Source organism: Crocuta crocuta, unplaced genomic scaffold, assembly GCF_008692635.1.
Source record: "Crocuta crocuta isolate KB4526 unplaced genomic scaffold, BGI_CrCroc_1.0 scaffold479, whole genome shotgun sequence".
Classification (NCBI taxonomy): Eukaryota; Metazoa; Chordata; class Mammalia; order Carnivora; family Hyaenidae; genus Crocuta; species Crocuta crocuta.
The window spans coordinates 4,158,563-4,177,188 of NW_027531875.1; the positions used below are offsets into that span (position 1 = coordinate 4,158,563).

General features: G+C 32.7%; 1 protein-coding gene and 1 long non-coding RNA gene across 4 annotated transcripts in view; one reads left to right on the top strand and one right to left on the bottom strand.

The window, feature by feature from the left end:
- Positions 1 to 18,626, bottom strand: part of CSMD3 (CUB and Sushi multiple domains 3) — a 1,194,711-nt gene that overhangs the window by 1,020,048 nt on the left and 156,037 nt on the right. For all 3 annotated transcript variants that reach the window (XM_077772930.1, XM_077772929.1, XM_077772928.1), the window contains exon 3: positions 5,789 to 5,901. In XM_077772930.1, coding sequence (XP_077629056.1) covers positions 5,789 to 5,901 — 113 coding nt within the window. The remainder of the gene's footprint in view (positions 1 to 5,788; positions 5,902 to 18,626) is intronic.
- Positions 3,063 to 18,626, top strand: part of LOC144238981 (uncharacterized) — a 76,895-nt gene continuing 61,331 nt past the window's right edge. The window contains exons 1-2 of the long non-coding RNA XR_013337274.1: positions 3,063 to 3,101; positions 3,765 to 3,826. This is a non-coding gene — a long non-coding RNA (uncharacterized LOC144238981). The remainder of the gene's footprint in view (positions 3,102 to 3,764; positions 3,827 to 18,626) is intronic.

Here is an 18,626-nt window from a genome sequence, read left to right on the forward strand (position 1 = left end):
TTTGCTACAATTCAACTGTCTTGTCAGAAGTATAATTAACTTGATCCTAAATTGTAAGCTCTTCTTTACATTTCATGGTACTGCAATTTAAATTTTTAAAGCTTAGGAATTGAAAAAAACCCTTAAAATTAAAAATCACTAAAGTCATTTGACGTTCTCAAGGATAAACTTTTAATAACATGTGTGACAGTTAAATAGTAAGTAGTATGAATATTCATTTGTATGTCAAGTTTTTAAAAAGGAAAATTAATGTATAGGTCACATACAATATGCATAAGAATGGGGGTTCCTGGGTGGTTCAGCCCACTGAGCATCCATCTCTTGACTTTCGTTCTCTTGACTTTCGTTCAGGTCATGATCCCTGACCTGTGGGACCAGGGCTATGGTATCAGATTGCACTGAGTGTGAAGCCTAAGTAAGAGTCTCTCTCCCATTACCCCTCTCCCCTGCTTGCAAGCTCTCTCTCTCTGTCTTTCTCTCAAATAAATAAATAAATAAATAAATATATGAACATTTCAGCTTTTATGTTTCATACTGTTTTAACATAATCAGTAATTTTTATTTTTACAATATTCTTTTGTACTAAACTCTATGGGATCCCATCCATTTAACTGTAAATGGAATTATAGTTTACACTTAGATATAAAATATCTCAAAAATGTATATGGTTTACTTTTGTAGGTCATTTAAACATATTTTTATGGGTTTACATTTGGAGGTCTTTTAAACATCTTTTTTATGTTAACCTTAATTTTTTGTTCAATTCTTGCTCATTACATTTTTCATATAATTTTCTAGGGTGTGAAAATACTTGTAAAATGTTTAGCACTGTGATTGCCCCAAATAAATCAGTAAATCAGTAACTCAGTAAACGTTACCTAGTAATAGTATTGTTATTAGTCAAATTTTTGTACTTCTGAATTAAAATGTGAAAATGATTTAAACGGGATATTTTCCAAAGGTGAAAATTTTAACCCTGTAATTTCCCAATTACTTGGTCATACATATTAATAATCATTAAGGCATAACAACTACCTTATGCTTGAAGTGGCTTTTCAAGACTATAATTTTTAAGTCTGTTTCTGATAATTGAATTGGCTCACTGTTCACGCTGAAATTATTCATTGAGATTCTCATAAACATTACTCTAATTTCTCATAAACTATCATATAAATAATCTGATACTACATATATATCATGTCTTACTATCATATATGTAATAATACTTAATATATACATAATCCATTATATGCTTTCATTATATTACTTTATTTCCACATAAATGAATCTAAAAGGGTAAGATATTCCATGGTATATAACTATATGCCCTTTGCCTATAAAGAATGATTATGCATCTTTGAAATAAATGATAAAATAATCTTATTACATAAAATAGCTTTTTAGCAGAAACTGGAATATATTTTTAACTCTGTTTGGCAGAGTTAGAAAAGACATTTCTCACTTTGTGTTCCGTAGAACACAGATCTTAACCAGGTTTATCTCAATGAAATTTACCTCAATGAAATTTTGAAAAGTTTTCAAAAATGGTTATTTGACTATCCAACCTAGTATACATTAGTTTTTCTCAAATTTATTATTTCACAGAACATTAGTTTACTCATTAGTTTTTATTAACATAAACAAATGAAACCAAAGTTCTGTAAAACAAACTTTGGGAAATAGTGACAAGAGATTGAGGTGTATGATAGACAGTAATGAGAAAAGATAAAGATACATGCAGCTAGATATTAATCGGGAACATTCCCACAGAGATTTAACAACTCACAGCTTTGACTTCAAGAAGTTTGAAAGAAAAATGTCTCAAGTCAACTTGATCAATATTATGAAACAGAGACATCACCCTCCATAGTTTCAAAGTAAATGGGCTGAAGTAGGACAATAAAGGTTTTTAAGGACTGGGTTCTGTGAAGATCAGAGACTGACTTATATTTACCAATTATTTACTCTCTTTTGACTTTATAGCTGGAATTAAAATGCATATTCTAGGATTTCACTCCACAGTGTGATTCCAGACATGTAATTGGAGCCAAGAATTCTCTATTTTACGTTTTAACAAATTATCCAGATGGTTGTGATGCCTGTGGTCCAGTGCTGGCAGACTGAGAAACACAGATAAATTCACAAATATTACCAACAAATAGAAATCTCATAAAGCCTAATACACAAGGATAAGATCTTAGGACATTTTAAAAGATTAAGATGAAAGGTACAGCATGAGGAATATAGTCAATGGTATCGTAGTAGGGTTGTATGGTGACAGATTATAGCTACACGTGTGATGAGCACAGCATCTATAAGTTGTTGGATCACTATGTTGTACACCTGAAACTAATGTAACAGTGTGTGTCAACCACATTTTAATTTAAAAAAATACTGTAAATGATTATATAGAGGAAGATGGAATGGAAATAAATGAGATTCAGATATTAGGATCATCTAAGAAACAAAAATAAAAAATAAATCATGCAGGTATAAATTTAGAGGAAATGTCCAGATTAGTAGACTGAGTAGGGTCCAGAGTTGCAGTTTGAGGTAATTGTGGTATGACAACTTGGATCCAAAGTAGGGGTATTGGGGCACCTGAATGGGTCAGCCAATTAAGCGACCGACTCTTGATTTTGGCCCAGGTTATGATCTCACAGGTGTGGGATCAAGTCCTGCTGTCAGGCTCGGACCTGACAGCACAGTGCCAGTTTAGGATTCGCTTTTTCCGTAGGTCTCTGCCCCTCCCCCACTCACATGTGCGCACTCACGCCCGTTTTCTCTGTCTCTTTCTCTCAGTAAATAAACAAACATTAAAAAAAAGGATAGGGGTGTGAAGAACCGGCTTTGAAACGTTTAACTAAATTTCCTTGACTTCACTGTATGATAGCTCCACCTTATTTGCAGTTTCGCCTACTGCAGATTCGCCATCCTCAGTTTCGATTACCCTATTTCAACTGTGGTCCCGGAGCCAATGATCCTCCTTCTGACGAATCATCAGAGGGTCAATTGTAGCATAACTCTACACCACGGTGCCTACGTCATTCCCCTCACTTCATCACGTAAGCATTGTATCATCTCACACTGTCAGAGGAAGGGTGAGTATGGTGCAATATTTTGAGAGAGAGAGACACCATGTTCACATAACTTTTGTTACAGTTTATTATTATAATTATTTATTTTATTATCATTGTTAATTTCTTACTCTGCCTAATTTATATACGAAACTTTATCAGTGGTATGTGTGTATGAGAAAATAAAGTATATAGAGAGTTTGGTGCTACCCATGTTTTTAGGCATCTACTGAGGGGCTTGGAACATATCCGGAAGTATATGGGAATGAGAGGGGACCACTCTACACCAGCTGGTCTTGACAGTACATTGGCTATGGTTAAGTTAATAAATACCCATACCTACTCCCTCTGTAAAATGTTACCTAGTGCTGCAGGGTATGGTAGGATAAATGATGCCCATCCTCTCCTCTCCCGGCCCCACCCCACTCCTCCCCACCAGATATCTGTCAAACCACTGAATATGTCATAGGCCATAAAGAAACTTGCAAGTGTAATTAAGTTTAGCTAATTTTACATGGGGAAGGGAAAACCAGAGATTTCAAGCCTGAGAAGGATACAGTACAGCAGTTGCTGGCTCTCAGTTAGAGCCCAGGTACGAGGAAGCGAGAGGTCTTTAGGACCCATGGGCACTAATTTCTTTTCAGAGCCTTCTGATAAGAGCCCAATCAGCTGACATTTTTATTTCAGCCTTGGGAGACCCTGAACAGAGAAGCTAGCATAGATCACCAGGACTCCTCAGCTCCAGAACTGTGAGTTAATATATTTTTGTTTTAAGTTGCTAAAGTTGTGTTCATTTGTTAAGTACCAATAGAAAGCTAATAAACATGGTGGAAGATGCTATCACAAATCAATGCTTGAAGATGTTCTGTAGCATGAACATGAATCCCTCCGTACTATATGGATTCCTAATACCTTATGTTTTAAGTCAGGACCTCCAAAACATACATGTAAGTGTCATGAAGATATATGAATACATTTTTACAGAAGCACAAAAGACAGAAAATTAATGTTGTACATCTAGAAAGAATGAAGAGCTTTTAAATATTTTTGAGTGTATGTCACGAAACTTGACAGTCAAACCAGAAAACATGGCAACATCCTAACTCATATTCCAAGTTACTACATTTTTGGTATACTTAGTACTTACTGAAAGAATAAGCCAGCCTAAAATATATTTATACTTTGATGAACAGAGTATAGGTTTTCTTTTAAGGAGCCTTTAATAGAAAATTATTGTATTGCTAACTCCTTCAATATTACCAAAATTACCCTTAAAATTAAACCTTTGTGTTTGTAGTGTTTTAGACTATGAATTAAGTTGCCAAGATAAAAATACTCAACTATTGTAAAAGCACCTTAGAAAAATAAGGATTATTACTAGCACAATGGAGGAAAATAAGTCTTAGAATTCAGCCTCCACTGCTAGACAAAAGATAGTTCGAAAATGTCTTAGGCAGAAAATAGTGCAAAAACTGCTGTGATGTGTCATTATTTAGGGTATAAAAAGGAGAAAATCTTTTTACTCAATTGTTTGCTAGAGAATATTTTTTTCTAGTGAGAAAGATAGCAGTAACATGAAATGTTTGTTTTAAAAAACTTTCCTCACATGTAAACTGTTAACCTTTATACTAAAACATTTCTAGTTTATATCTGTTTTCCAGTGTGCTCTTTAAACATTATTATATTTTGAATTATAATGTGCTTTAGAAAGTAACCACCCCGACCACTGTATTTTTGTATCTGTTATGATAATTTTATATCTGATGTGATGCATGCTGGTAATATGGTAACCCGGGGAGGCATATTGAAACCTGATATACTATTCCTGTAGGTAGGTAGGGACTCTTCCCTAAACTAAGTGCAATTTAAAGAGGTAATTACAAGTCAGTGAACTCCACCTGAGACCTTTAGGAATAGAGTATTTTTACCATCAGATTTTTTTTCACTATTTTCATTGTAAATAGGAAACACATGCAGATTCTATACGTTTTTACAACCATCAGCAGAGCCCCTGGTACACCAAATTATCAAATAATCTTTGCGGAATGAAACGTGAATGCCCACACTATGCTGGATAAATAGAGGTTATTAGTGGGCTCCAATTAGTTCAGGTCAGGTTTTGATGACAAAATGAGTTTGTACCAACTTTCAGGTAAAACCTTAGCGTCAAGAGCTTCTTAGTTTTCCTCTTCATGGTTTTAGGGATTATGGATCTATGGGACTGTAAAGCCTGGTTTAGAATGTAAGATGTAAACACATGTCTCTTAATAGACTGTTTTTCTTGACTCTAACTTGCAGAGAAGACAGATTACCAGATTATTTTCTGGCAGAGAGTCAAAACACAAAGGAAAATAGGGTGGGGTCTGTGATACCTGAATCTCAAATCAGATCTAATTTCCTGTTACCCTCATATTTGGTTCACTTTTGTGAATATCTAACCTCATAATAGTTTCATGGTCTCATCTCTTAAGAGGACTTAAGGGAAAGACTTTCCTTTGTCCAGGTACACTGCAGTGAAACATTAAAGCCTACTAATTCTACCATTTTATTATATATTAATGATTATCAAGGTGACTCTCAGGACAGAATTTGAGAAAACAAGATAAGCAGTATTTTCTTTCCTGGTGATTCTTCTACCATTTCCACCCCAGAGAATTTTGGTTTGATTCTATTACATTAAACAGTGGTCCTTTTACGTGAAAATCACTTACCTTCATAATATACTTTAAACCCATGAGCGCTAACTGCGAAGTCACTGGTCAAACGTAGTGAGAACACAGATTTGGTACTTGTCACTGGCGGTGGCAGATGGAATCCTGTTAACCTAACAACATAAATGGAATTAATTGTTAGTGTTATAGACATTTCCCCTAATATAGTTGAAAGAGCATTAAAAGTCATTTTATCAAATCTCCAAGCTTTGTATAAATAAGTGTGTGTGTGGGTGTATGTGAGGGTTTATAAGTGAATTTATATTAAAACTAGCTCATCAAAAACAATTACTGTAGGTATATGTAAGTATACAGTTACTTACATATATAAAAATGTCCATAACTCTCATATCTAGTACATACATCATCTGGTTAAAAATACTGACTAATGTAGACTTTGGGAAATGTGTTGTGAGAGTATGTGTGGTTAGGTATCTTTTGCTTCTGATTTTAACAATAGAATGTGCAGAATATATTTTTGTCAAATAAATTATTTTTCTGATAGTTTAGAATATATAAAAATGGAAGTATTTAGTAAAAGTTAATATTAAAGAAAAGATGTGATCTAAATATGACATCTTGAAACTGGAAAGTCTACGAATGAGAAGTGATTTTGCTTTATTAGATTCTAAAATTTCAGTAAGTTCTGTTAAAAATAATAATGCAAGTTACTCTTTGGTTATGCTGAATATTTTACAAAACAAATATTCATCTGATTCTTTGCCATAATCTCTTGCTTATTTTGCTAATACTTTATTGCATAGATTTACAAGCTTGAATATACAGTTAATTTACAATTGATACTTTTTCTAAACCAGAAAAGGGAAATTAAGAATTAAAGAAAATCCAAATACATAGAATATAATTTTTCTAAAACTTATGAAAGTACATAATTTTTAATTTTTCTATGAATGGCCTTTTATTTTTTTATTTTCTCATGTTTATTATTAATATTAAAATAAGAATTAGTAATTTTATGCAATGGACTTCTACTTTTAAAAATATATAGTACTTTATTTTTTGCCCAACATTGTACATGTAGGATTAATCTACATTGAAATTACTATGTATTTCTTTGCCGTTTAACATTAATTCTCATTTGTCTCCAGTGTGCTTATACTCTAAACATTATTAAGAAACCCAAAAATATTTTGTGGGTTAGGTTTATCAACATTTGCCCTATTTAATTTTTTTAATGTTTTATTTATTTTTGAGAGAGAGAGAGAGAGACAGAATGTGAGTAGGAGAGGGGCAGAAAGAGAGGGCGACAGAGAATCTGAAGCAGGCTTCAGGCTCTGAGCTGTCAGCACAGCCTAACTTGGGGCTCAAACTCACAAACTGTGGGATCATGACCTGAATCAAAGTCAGTTGAGCAACTGACTGAGACATCCAGTCACCCCAAGTTTCTCCTATTTAAATTAAAACTGAGAACCATTTTTTACATGTGCATTTATTATTTAATTTAAAAATAACCAGAATTGGCACCTTACATGTTGACATAAATCATATTTTAATTCAAAATAAGTATCTTTTCCAGGACAAAAATGACAAGAATGCATTGTATTCTGTTCTTTAGAAATCTATTTAATATCTGGTCTATTAGCAGAAATTAGTTGGAATCTCATATGTACTTCTTTATCCAGTATTTTGGAATAGATTATTTTGGTTGATGGGTATGAGAACCCTGGCCTCACTTATATATGTAGTTGGAAAAGGGAAAGTATTTCTAATAGCCTTTGCATATTAAAGTGGATGCTATTCTTTGATACTGCACAAAAACTTCACAAGTTAGTTGCAATGTTGAATTTAAACCATATCAATTAATTGTTGTCCTCTGTAGCATTAAAATTCATTTTTTCATCCTGTACTTATAATGGGTCCTTTTTACCCATGCAATTTTTAACATACCTTGATCCTTTGAATTAGATCTTCCAAAGGTTGGACACATTATATTATACTGTATCAAAAATCACATCTATTTTTATTGCTACTGATCTTATTAGAAAAATCATTAAGCCTGGGAAAATTTAAAGCTTACAGTAATGGATTGAATTTCCCAAAATTCTATTTTTTTACTTGAAAACTCAGATTTCATCATTAACAACAAATCCCGTCTTTTGTTTTTCCTTGAAATAACAGTTCAAGCCCATTGCGTGCGCTCGCGGGTATGTGTGTGTGTGTTTCAAAAAATATATACCAAATATCCAAATGTGACTAAAGTTTATGTCAGTCACTCAAGTAAAAACGTGTTCCATGAAAAAGTGCCTAGTTCAGCGATCTTGTGGAACTCCTAAAAATGTCTTCGGAACTTCAAGCATCCATGCATCCCATTTTGAGAACCACTGCTGTATAGGAATCTGTTGTAATAAGTACACCACACTAAATGTATACATTCTACTGTTGATGGACAGTTGGGTTATCTATAATCAGTCCAGTGTGTTTTCATCAACATTCTTGGAAAAGTTCATTTGAACATACTTATCTGGCAGTTCCTCTAGGGTTTATCAGCGTTTAAAGCTTTAAAGTTTCCTCTTTTTGCTGATTAAGTTGCATGATTTCCTATTTAGCTACTGGTTAGAAATTTGTCTCTTAAATGATAAACCTACGGGTTGCTTTAGTTATATCTGCTTACCAATGTAAGCATTTCATTTGCATTGCAATTGGATAACATTTTCTGTATCAATTGAATCCTGTGAAGTTCTTAAAAATTGCTTTATGGATCAGATATTGTAATTTTTTATTATGTACCTAGTTTTCTTATAAAAGAAAACATATTTATCTATTCCTAATCCAAATTATCACAAATTTAACACGCATTATTATCTCACAGTTATGTGGGGGTAGGTAGAGTGTAGCTCAGCTGGTTCTCTGCTTTGAGTCTCATGAAGCTGAAATCAGTATCAGTAGGTTGCATTTCTTCTAGAACTTCTGGAGATATATCTGTTCACTTCCAAGTTTATAAACCTGTTGCCAGAATTAAATTCCATGCAGTTGTAGGACTAAGGTCTCCTTGACGTGGGGTCGTTCTCAGCTTTTAGAGATTGCCTGCATTTCTCAGTTTGTGGCCCCCTTCCTGCATGTTCAGAGTCAGCAAGGACAGTGCAAGTTCTCTTTCTCCAAGTATCTTCAGCCTTTCCTTCCACCTCATCCTTCTGCTGCCTCTTCTTCTGTCTCCAGATGGAGAGAGTTCTCAACTTTTAAATGCTCATTAATTAGATTGTGTTCAAATCGATAATTCAGATATCTTCCTATTATAATATCTGTCTCATTCCCATTTGCAGAGTTATTTTTGCCATGCAATTTAACATATTCACCCATTCCTAGAAAACCATTATTCTAGGATCTCTCTAGCTACTATAATGAGTATTAATCATTGGCTAGGAGCAGTGTTCAGTAAATCTTTTAGATAGATTTTTTAACCATGTTCAGGTGTTCTAATTGCTAACTATTGTTTTAAAATCTGGCTGACCTGTTACTTAAAGAGAAATGCTGAATCTTAGAATGTGATTGTAGATTTTTATATTTTCTTGTAGTTATGTCCATTTGAAAATATATTTGGGGGCTGCATTATTAGGTATATACAGTTTAAATGATTATGTTTCCTAGTAAATTGAATATTTTATTTTATGAAGTATATTTTATTTCTAATAATGATCTGATCTTAAACTGTATCTTACTTGATATTAATAAATCTATAACTTAATATATTAATATTAATCTAGAACATCTTTTAAGCTTCAATGTTTTGTATCCTTGTTTTTTAAAATTTGTCACTTATAACCAGAATATAGTAGGCTATACTTTCAAATACATAAAATATTCCATGGGATGGCAGGATGGCTCAGTTGGTTGAGCATCTGTGTGTTGATTTAATTTTTTTAAAATTTTTAATATTTATTTGTGAGAGAGAGCACAAGCAGGGGAAGGGCAGAGAGAGAGAGAGAGAGAGAGAGGCAGAGAATATGAAGCAGGCTACTTGCTCTCCGTGCTAAGCCTGATGTGGGGCTCAAACCCATGAGCCATGAGATCATGGCCTGAGCCAAAGTCAGACACCCAACTGACTGAACCACCAAGGTGCCCCTAAAATATGCCACTTATAACCAGAATATACTAGGCTATACTTTTATATACATAAAAGATTACAGATAAATAAAGTCTTAAAAAACAAAAGAAATTGCACAGCCATTCCAGCTTGCAGCAACCACCACTCTGATCAGTTAGCAGCCATCAACATAGCTCAGCACCCTCCACCAGTGAAAGATTATGACTCACTGAAAGCTCAGAGATTGGTTAGCATTTTTAAATAATAATGTATATTTTTAGTTAAAGTTTTTAATACTGTGTGTTAAAGTATGTCCATTTTTTAACATAATGCTATTGCATACTTAATAGATTACAGTGTAGGGTAAATACAGTTTTATATGCACTAGGAGATCAAAGAAGTTCATTTGACTTGTTTTATTGTGATATACACTTTATTTCAGTGGTCTATAACTGAACCTTCAATATTTCTGTTGTAAGCCTATACTTTACAAGACTTCATTTTGTAAGTTAATATTTATGTGTGTAATTATTTATTAAACATCTCTTTCTCCTTTGGATTCTAAACTTTTTGAAGTCAATCCTTGTAACTCACTAGTTTATCATCAGCGCTTTCATGCAGTACCTATTACGTAAGAGGGCCATCAATAAACAGATGTTAAGTTCATGAATTTGGGTGGTAGGAGAACGTGAATGCCATCAGAACACTTTCTTTTTCGAACGAAAAAAACTGTATTCTTAGAAGCATTCTCAAAAATCATAAAAGTGTCAAGGGACTCCAATTGTTAAGAAAAACCTGATAGTCTACATAGACACTCCTGTTGAGCAAGACATATTTTTCACTATAATAGTATCCTCAAAAGTTAAAGGGAGATCATGTATTTAGGCATAAATTTAGCACATATACATGTAAACTCAGATTAAAGAACAATCTTTCCTTCTTAAGACATTTAGCATCATAAAAAATTCATAACATTTCCTCTGTGCTTCATATTTCACTATTTGGTGAATACTTCTCATGGCCAAGGGCTAGTTACTTTATGGCCACCTTTCCAGTAGATCCTCTTATGTGACAGAATGGCACACATATTGGTTATTTTTCATCTTACATTTAATAGTCTCTAATGTATAACCTCTGTTCTCCCTGCCTCCTAATCATATATACACCTCAATTATATTTTAACATTTTATTATTTACAAGGCAAAGCATTTATCAAGGCTATTGTACGTTTTAAAAATCATGCACTTGAAATGAATGATCATGTTACTTCTTTGATCCCTTTTAGATGAAAGCATTCTTTAAGCATTTCCACTTACAAAGATTCAGAAACATTAATCATGTCTCACACTGTATAGGGTAACTAGATTTAGAGAGAATTAAATAATGAACTTATAGCTCTGTATCAATGACTGATAGGAAAAATACTAAAATCATTATTTGGTAATTAATGCAAAATTGATTGAAATTTAAATTACAAGAAAGTAATTTATAATGTCAATGCATATGCTCTTTGAATAATGGTCTGTTTAAGAGTTAAAAATATAATGGCATTTAATGTACCATTTTATAGCTTAATGTAATGGAAACTCTTAAAGTATCAAAGCTGATGGATAAGAATGATACTTGTCTCATTATGTAAATATGTTTATCAACTTTCAACAATTAGGTGTTATTTCTAGGAAACTGAGAATCAAGAATGACTGTATCTATACTACAACAGTGTAATCAAAGGGCTCCTTAAATACACACACACCCGCCACACACACACACACACACACACACACACACAATATTTTTTTATGTTTTATTTTTTTTAAGTCTGTTTATTTATTTTGAGAGAGAANCTTTCAACAATTAGGTGTTATTTCTAGGAAACTGAGAATCAAGAATGACTGTATCTATACTACAACAGTGTAATCAAAGGGCTCCTTAAATACACACACACCCGCCACACACACACACACACACACACACACACACACACAATATTTTTTTATGTTTTATTTTTTTTAAGTCTGTTTATTTATTTTGAGAGAGAACAAGAGAGATCATGAGCAGGGGAGGGGCAGAGAGAGTGGGATAGAGAATCCCAAACAGGGTCCACACTGTCAGTGCAGATCCCATTGCTGGGCCCAAACCCACAAACAGTTAGATCATAACCTGAGCAGAAATCAAGAGTCAGAGGCGTAACCAACTGAGCCACTCAGGTGCCCCAGAAGCCATATTTTTAAGTTAAAAGGCTGTTCTCTTATTACTGCCTTTAATGAGATTAGGTAGAAACTGACACGGGGAGCAGAAAAAGGTGAAGGAAAGAGAGCAAGCCTGATTTTAAAATAAAAGTGGTAACATTAACACAATCCCAGGCTTTTGTGATGGTTAAATAAGAGAATTCCTGTGGAATGGCCTGGTGTATTTTCTGGAATCTAAGAAATAGCCACTAAATGTTAGTTTCATTAGTAATATTATTCAAAATCCACTGCCCTTCCATAGCATTCTATATCATGCTATGGCTAAGATAAATTGTATTATAGCACCAGCATTCTCATAGTGATTTCTCATTACTCACAGTAAGAAATTTAGAGAGAAAGTATCTTAGAATTTTACTTTGGTTATATAGTTATTAAAAATGATCCAGGTGATATACAGGGAATTCTTTGCTGAACTGTTAATCTATTTAATTTCAAAATGAATGGGAAAACCACAGGAACAAGTAGATATTTAAAGTAATGCCTGTTCTGTGAGAATCAATCATGCATATCCTATTGAAACTGGGGTACTTGAAGCACAGCATGATAATTCATGTTTGTGTCAAGATGTCACTAAATTTAATATCAAAGGAAAAGATGGCTGTGGCAATATTTGAATAATTATATCATTTGTTGCGATTAAATGAGCTGAAACTTGTCTGAAATATAAAATTCCTGAAAACTGCAAATTCACAATGTTAGGAACATGTGTTAGATATAGATCCAGATATGGAAGTGAGTGTGTGTGTGTGTGTGTGTGTGTGTGTGTGTGTGTATAAGGAATGATCATAATTCCAAAGACAGTGTAGCTGAACCTGAAAAGAAGCCTTGAAGTACAGTGAACTTATGAACTTTGTGATGAATGCCAGACATTTAAATCTATTTTACAATGTCCCCATCTTGCATAATTACCTGTAGTTGTTCATGAACATATTTTTCCAAAGTTGGGGTTTTATGAAGCAACTGAAGTTAGTGACCACAAGCTTGGATTCTAGAGTATACAACTGGGAAACACATATTTCACTCCTTGTCAGCAATGTGATATTGGGTAAAGGATTTTATCTCAATAAACTCAGGGTAAGATGAGGTTAATACAAGGAATTATCCCATAGTTATATTGTGAGGATTAAGTAGGATAATGCTTGAAAAATTTAGCAAGTGCCTAGCACATGCTAAATACTATTTTTACCATAATTATTTTGGTGATAAAGCTACCCAGGGCTCATCTAATTGGTGTAAACACATTAAATGATCACTCTGGTGCTGGACTCCCTGTAGTAAATCTCAGTGTTCCCATTTACTATTATGTGACATTGGGCAAGTTACTTCCCTCCCCATCTGCTTTCTCACTGGCAAAATATAAATGAAAATAGTACCTACCCCTTAAGCTTTTGTCAGTTTTAAATAAGTTAATACAAGCACATCACTTAGAACAATGTTTGGCATTTTGCAAGTATTATAAAAGTGTTTGCTATTATTGCTATTCACTCTTGATAACATACGTGAGAATTAGAAAGTTCTTTCATGACCAACCAGAATTTGCTTCCTGTAGCACCCAATTATTAATACTTACAATAGACTTGGATTATGTAACTAAGTGTAATTCTTCAAGTATATGCTATTATGCTCTTATAAATTGCTCCCCACCCCCTCCAAGTTTAGCATTCCTAGGGCTTTTATTTTAGATATAAAATGAGTAAAGACCATTCCATGCTGTTTGCTTAAAGTAAATTTAAGGCAAAACTATGTGCAAGAAAGAGATGAGAACGTTATTACATCCCCTAATAACTGATAAAACTTCCCAATTAGGAAGAAAGGAGAGAGAATAAGGAGGAAGAGATGGGATGAGCCCATATGTGTATTTAGAAACCTGAATTTATTGAGATTTAGTAAAGACCCACTATAAAACCTGCTGTCTTTTTCTTGGTACATTCTAAAGACCTCTAACAGGACATATTAAACTATAATAACATTTGAATTTTACTGTAATTCTTATGGTTTTCTACATTCACTAGGGGGAAAAAAAACCATAACTCTACAAATGTATACTTTGTATTCATCCATACTGACAATTGTTTGATCCATTGATCTAATACACATAGATAAGAATTTAACTCAAAATTAATGGCTCTTTGTGTTTCCCAGAAAGATATTATTGATTATCTCTCAGTTTAGTAAAACATGAAAATTATATGACATGTATTTATCTATAACACATGTGTATATTAGGAGTATAGAATTTTGTCTATTTTTTCTAGGTATTAAAAGGTTTGTTATTAAAAGAGAAATGACCACATATTTAATCAATGTCCCTACAGATATGTAATAGAGATATACTTATTCTATATTCTTTATAGTCCAATGATGAAGACAAATTAAATTTTTACTTAACCTAAAATGATCGTAGAAAAGATTTTGAGATTTAATGCTACTCGACAGTTTTATGGATTTAGATAAAGTATTAAATTGTGCAAAAAGTAAACGAAGCACTGCAATTGGAGATGTTTAAATAAAGCTTTATGCTGGTAATTATTAAATATGTTTTGATAAAGATACTATACAATTTAACCTAGGTATTCTGAAAATTAAAAAAGCATGGACTCTTTGACAGAGTTGTTTTGGTTCTGCTTCTAAGTCAATACTTTGTTTTCAAAGATACTGAATAGACTCCATTGAGAGTATACCAATTACTCTACCAAAGTGTACATAACCATTAATTTTATCCATTGTGCCCAATGTCACTTTCTGATAAATTTTCACAACTGTCTTTGAGATGATTATCTCTTTAGGTATATAAATATATAAACACAAATGGTAATTGACATAGCCTTTTGAAAATTTTCTCTATTTTTAAGTTAAATAAAATTATAATCTGTCTTTATTGGAATACATCATAAAGAAAATATTAATATGAGAATACAGTGGCATAGAACATATGCACAGTCATTTCTCTAACTAATTAATTAGTGTTTTTGGACATGATTTAAGCTAATTTAGTGTTATCAAATATTTTTATGTCAAATGAAAAATTATTCAGTACATTAATCTATTATTTTAAAATAATTCAGACCCAAACATTTTAAATTGAACAGATGGTTAAAATTAAATATTAAATTATGTCTTATATAGTTATGGACTGTGTTACTGCATGTAAAGTATTTTTGAAAAATCATTCTTTTACAGTATCAAGAAAAAACAATTGTAAAGTTTTATACTTCATAACACTGAAGATGATTAAATGCAATAAATGTTAGCAAACATAATTAGATAATGGTATAAATATTCTGTTTTATTTTAGAAATAATATCTTTATGTACCTTGATGTTCCATGATCCGTATCCTAGGGATTCTTAAGTCAACTCTACATTCAACATAGGGCTTGAACTTACAACCCTGAATCAAGAGTTGCATGCTCTACCATGCAGAGCCAGCCAGGCACCCAATATCATAGGGATTCTTGAATGATATTTACTAACATGAAAAATAATAATTAGTGACTTTTTAATAATAAATATATAAATATACAAATGTATATTAGTTTTAATAAAACATGGAAATATGACTTGAAGTTGTGCTAGATATGTACTATATCTCCTCATCTGTTTGAAACATACAAATTTCCTGTAATAGATGTTTTTTCTATTCTCAAGAAATTAATATTACAGTGTTAAAATTGATTAGAATACAGTAACAGCAGAATATTTCAATCATTTAACTGTTCCATGATAATTATGATAGGAACTCATTGGGACAATTGAAATACATATTATTTTTAACACTGAATTGAAGGAGAATGTTTAAGAATCACATTCCTTAAAAGTTAATGAACTTACTATGTGAGAAGCTAAACTAAGGTAACTGTTGATCCTATGTGGAATAAATATAAATTATTAAATTCTTCCTTTAAGGCTAATGGTTAGCCATACATCTATTTTTTTTTTTTTTGTCTAATTTGGGGCTCTTTGGAGAGCACCTTGTTAACAATTACACTGGGAAAATAGGCAAAAAATAAAAAATAAGCATGATTGTTAAGGAACTTGAGATATTTGTTCCCCTACCAATAGCCACCAAGACACCAGATACTATCAAATATAACAAAGAAATATAAATCATTGTCTCTATCCAAGGTGGTATAGCATCATCTATAAACTATGGGTTCTCTAACCAAAGGAAATAATTTTATTTGAAAGGTGTATGTATTCTAATATGAAAAATACAAAGAAAAGAAAATATATATCAAATTCCAATGGCTTTGTTTTAGTGAAAATAATAGAAAAAAAACAGTGCTTATTTACATCTCCATTTCTCATACTTCTACTACTGCATAGATAAAGTTGGAACAATAGCATGATTGAAGCAACTATCTAGTTAGGTTTAAGAATCAACAATTATCATATTCATAACTATTAATTTATTCTAGGTATCAAATTCATAACTCTTACCTAAAAAGGACGAAGTTTATTTATATATTTTGAGAAAGAAAGAGAGAGTGGAGGAGGGGCAGAGAGACAGGGAGAGAGAGAATTCAAAGGAGGCTTCATGCTGTCAGCACTGAACCCAATGCCAAGTTCAATACCAAGAACCATGAGATCGTGACCCGAGTGGAGATCAGGAGTCAGATGATTAACCAGTTCAGCCACCCAGGAGCCCCATCAAAAATTATTTTTAAGAATTATTACGTAACATAAATATCATTTCTATTTATTTTTAAAATTATTTATGTATTTGTTTGTTTGAGATAAAGGGAAAGTGAGAATCCCAAGAAGGCCCTATGTTGTCATTGCAGAGCCTGACCTGAGATTTGGTCCCATGAACTGTGAGATCTTGACCTGAGCCAAAATCAAGACTTGGACACTTAACTGAGTGAGCCACCCAGATGCTCCTAGCATTTCTTTTTCTTGAGAAAACCCATTGTCACTCAGTAATTTGGGTGCAATTTTGATAAAATATCATTGGAATAATAGCAATAGTTTAATTTTTGTATGGAGTGAAGTAAGATGAGAAGAAAAGTAAAGTACTTGAAATAGAAGACAATGGCAAATATAATGTTAAATAAACACATACATAAAATATTGCATGAAAAAGTGCATAAAATAATTTATATTCCATATATTGCCATGTTCTTAAATGATGAGAAATTATTTGAAAAAGAATTGAATAATGTAAGTTTTTCATCCTTAGATCAACAAAAATATAGATAAAACAAAAGCACATTCATCAACTAAGTACTGGTAAACATATTTAGAAATTATATTCTATCAAGGCCAAACTTTTTGTACATTTAAACCAGACTTTAATGGAGGACTTTAATCAATTATTTTCATTAGTCCTGTAGGTAGGATAGAGAAAGGAATGGACTTAATTTACACATTAAAATATCTGCTGATTTTGTGGAGAATTTGGAATATTCTTGTAAATGTGATAAAAATGTAACTTTTGAGATAACATAGAAGATGGCGTGCTATTAAATTTCATGATTTAATTAATAGTAGAGTTAAATTTTAGATAGTTAATTGGAGGTAATGCTCATAAAATTAACTAATATGTTAATAAAATTAGACGAGAAGAATGAGAAGGGAAAAAAGTGGATAGGAGTGCATGGAAGAATACAGATGAAAAAAACCTCTTCATTGTAACAAAAAGTCTGTTCACGTAGGAATTTTATTTTGGAGTCCTTTTTAAAAATTCCTAGAAACACACTTTTTTGTGTTGCTCCAATGGCCTTTATAATCATAATGCATCAACACTCTACCTGGGTACTTTTACATATATGTGGACAGAAATATGACTTCACTGTTTCTACTGCGAAATTTTACTCTGAATATTATAGCACAGATCCTCTGATAGGTGCAACATTTTTATATCTCAACAGCCTCTTACCTGACCTCTACACCTATATATCTGACCATTATTTTACATTTCCACTTTGGTATATAATCAGTATTGCAGAGATATGTCCGAAACCTAAATCTCATATAAAAACCTGTTGCCTTCTCATTTGTTCTCCTTTGAGATGTAGAAGCTCATTCTCTTCTTTTGTTTCTGGATGAACAATGGAAGTGGTTACATTGCTTTGAAGATCCCAGCTTTGATCTTGGAAGCAGTCATGTGGTTCCCCTTTATGGGGTCAGTGTCTGCTGGGTGGTTTACCCCTTGGCTCCAGGGTCCACTAAATCCACTTCCTTCCATGGTAACAGTACGGTGCACAGCACAGCAGTCAGTTTGTTCAGTATTCTGGAAATTCTAACCCCTTCCTTTCTCCCCTCTAGCTTTATTTCCTTCCAATAGTAAATATCCTCTGGAATGCTTCTTTCCCTTTTGCCTGGTTTCATTTCTTCAATTTTTTAAAAATTTAATTCAACTTAGTTATCATGCAGTGTAGTATTAGTTTCATCTGTAGAACCCAGCAATTCATCAGTTACACATAACATTCAGTGCTCATCCCAACAAGTGTCCTCCTTAATGCCTAGCTCTCATTTAGCCCATTCTTGACTCCCCACCTCCCCTCAAGCAATCCTGTTTGTTCTTTGTATTTTTGATTTGTTCTGTT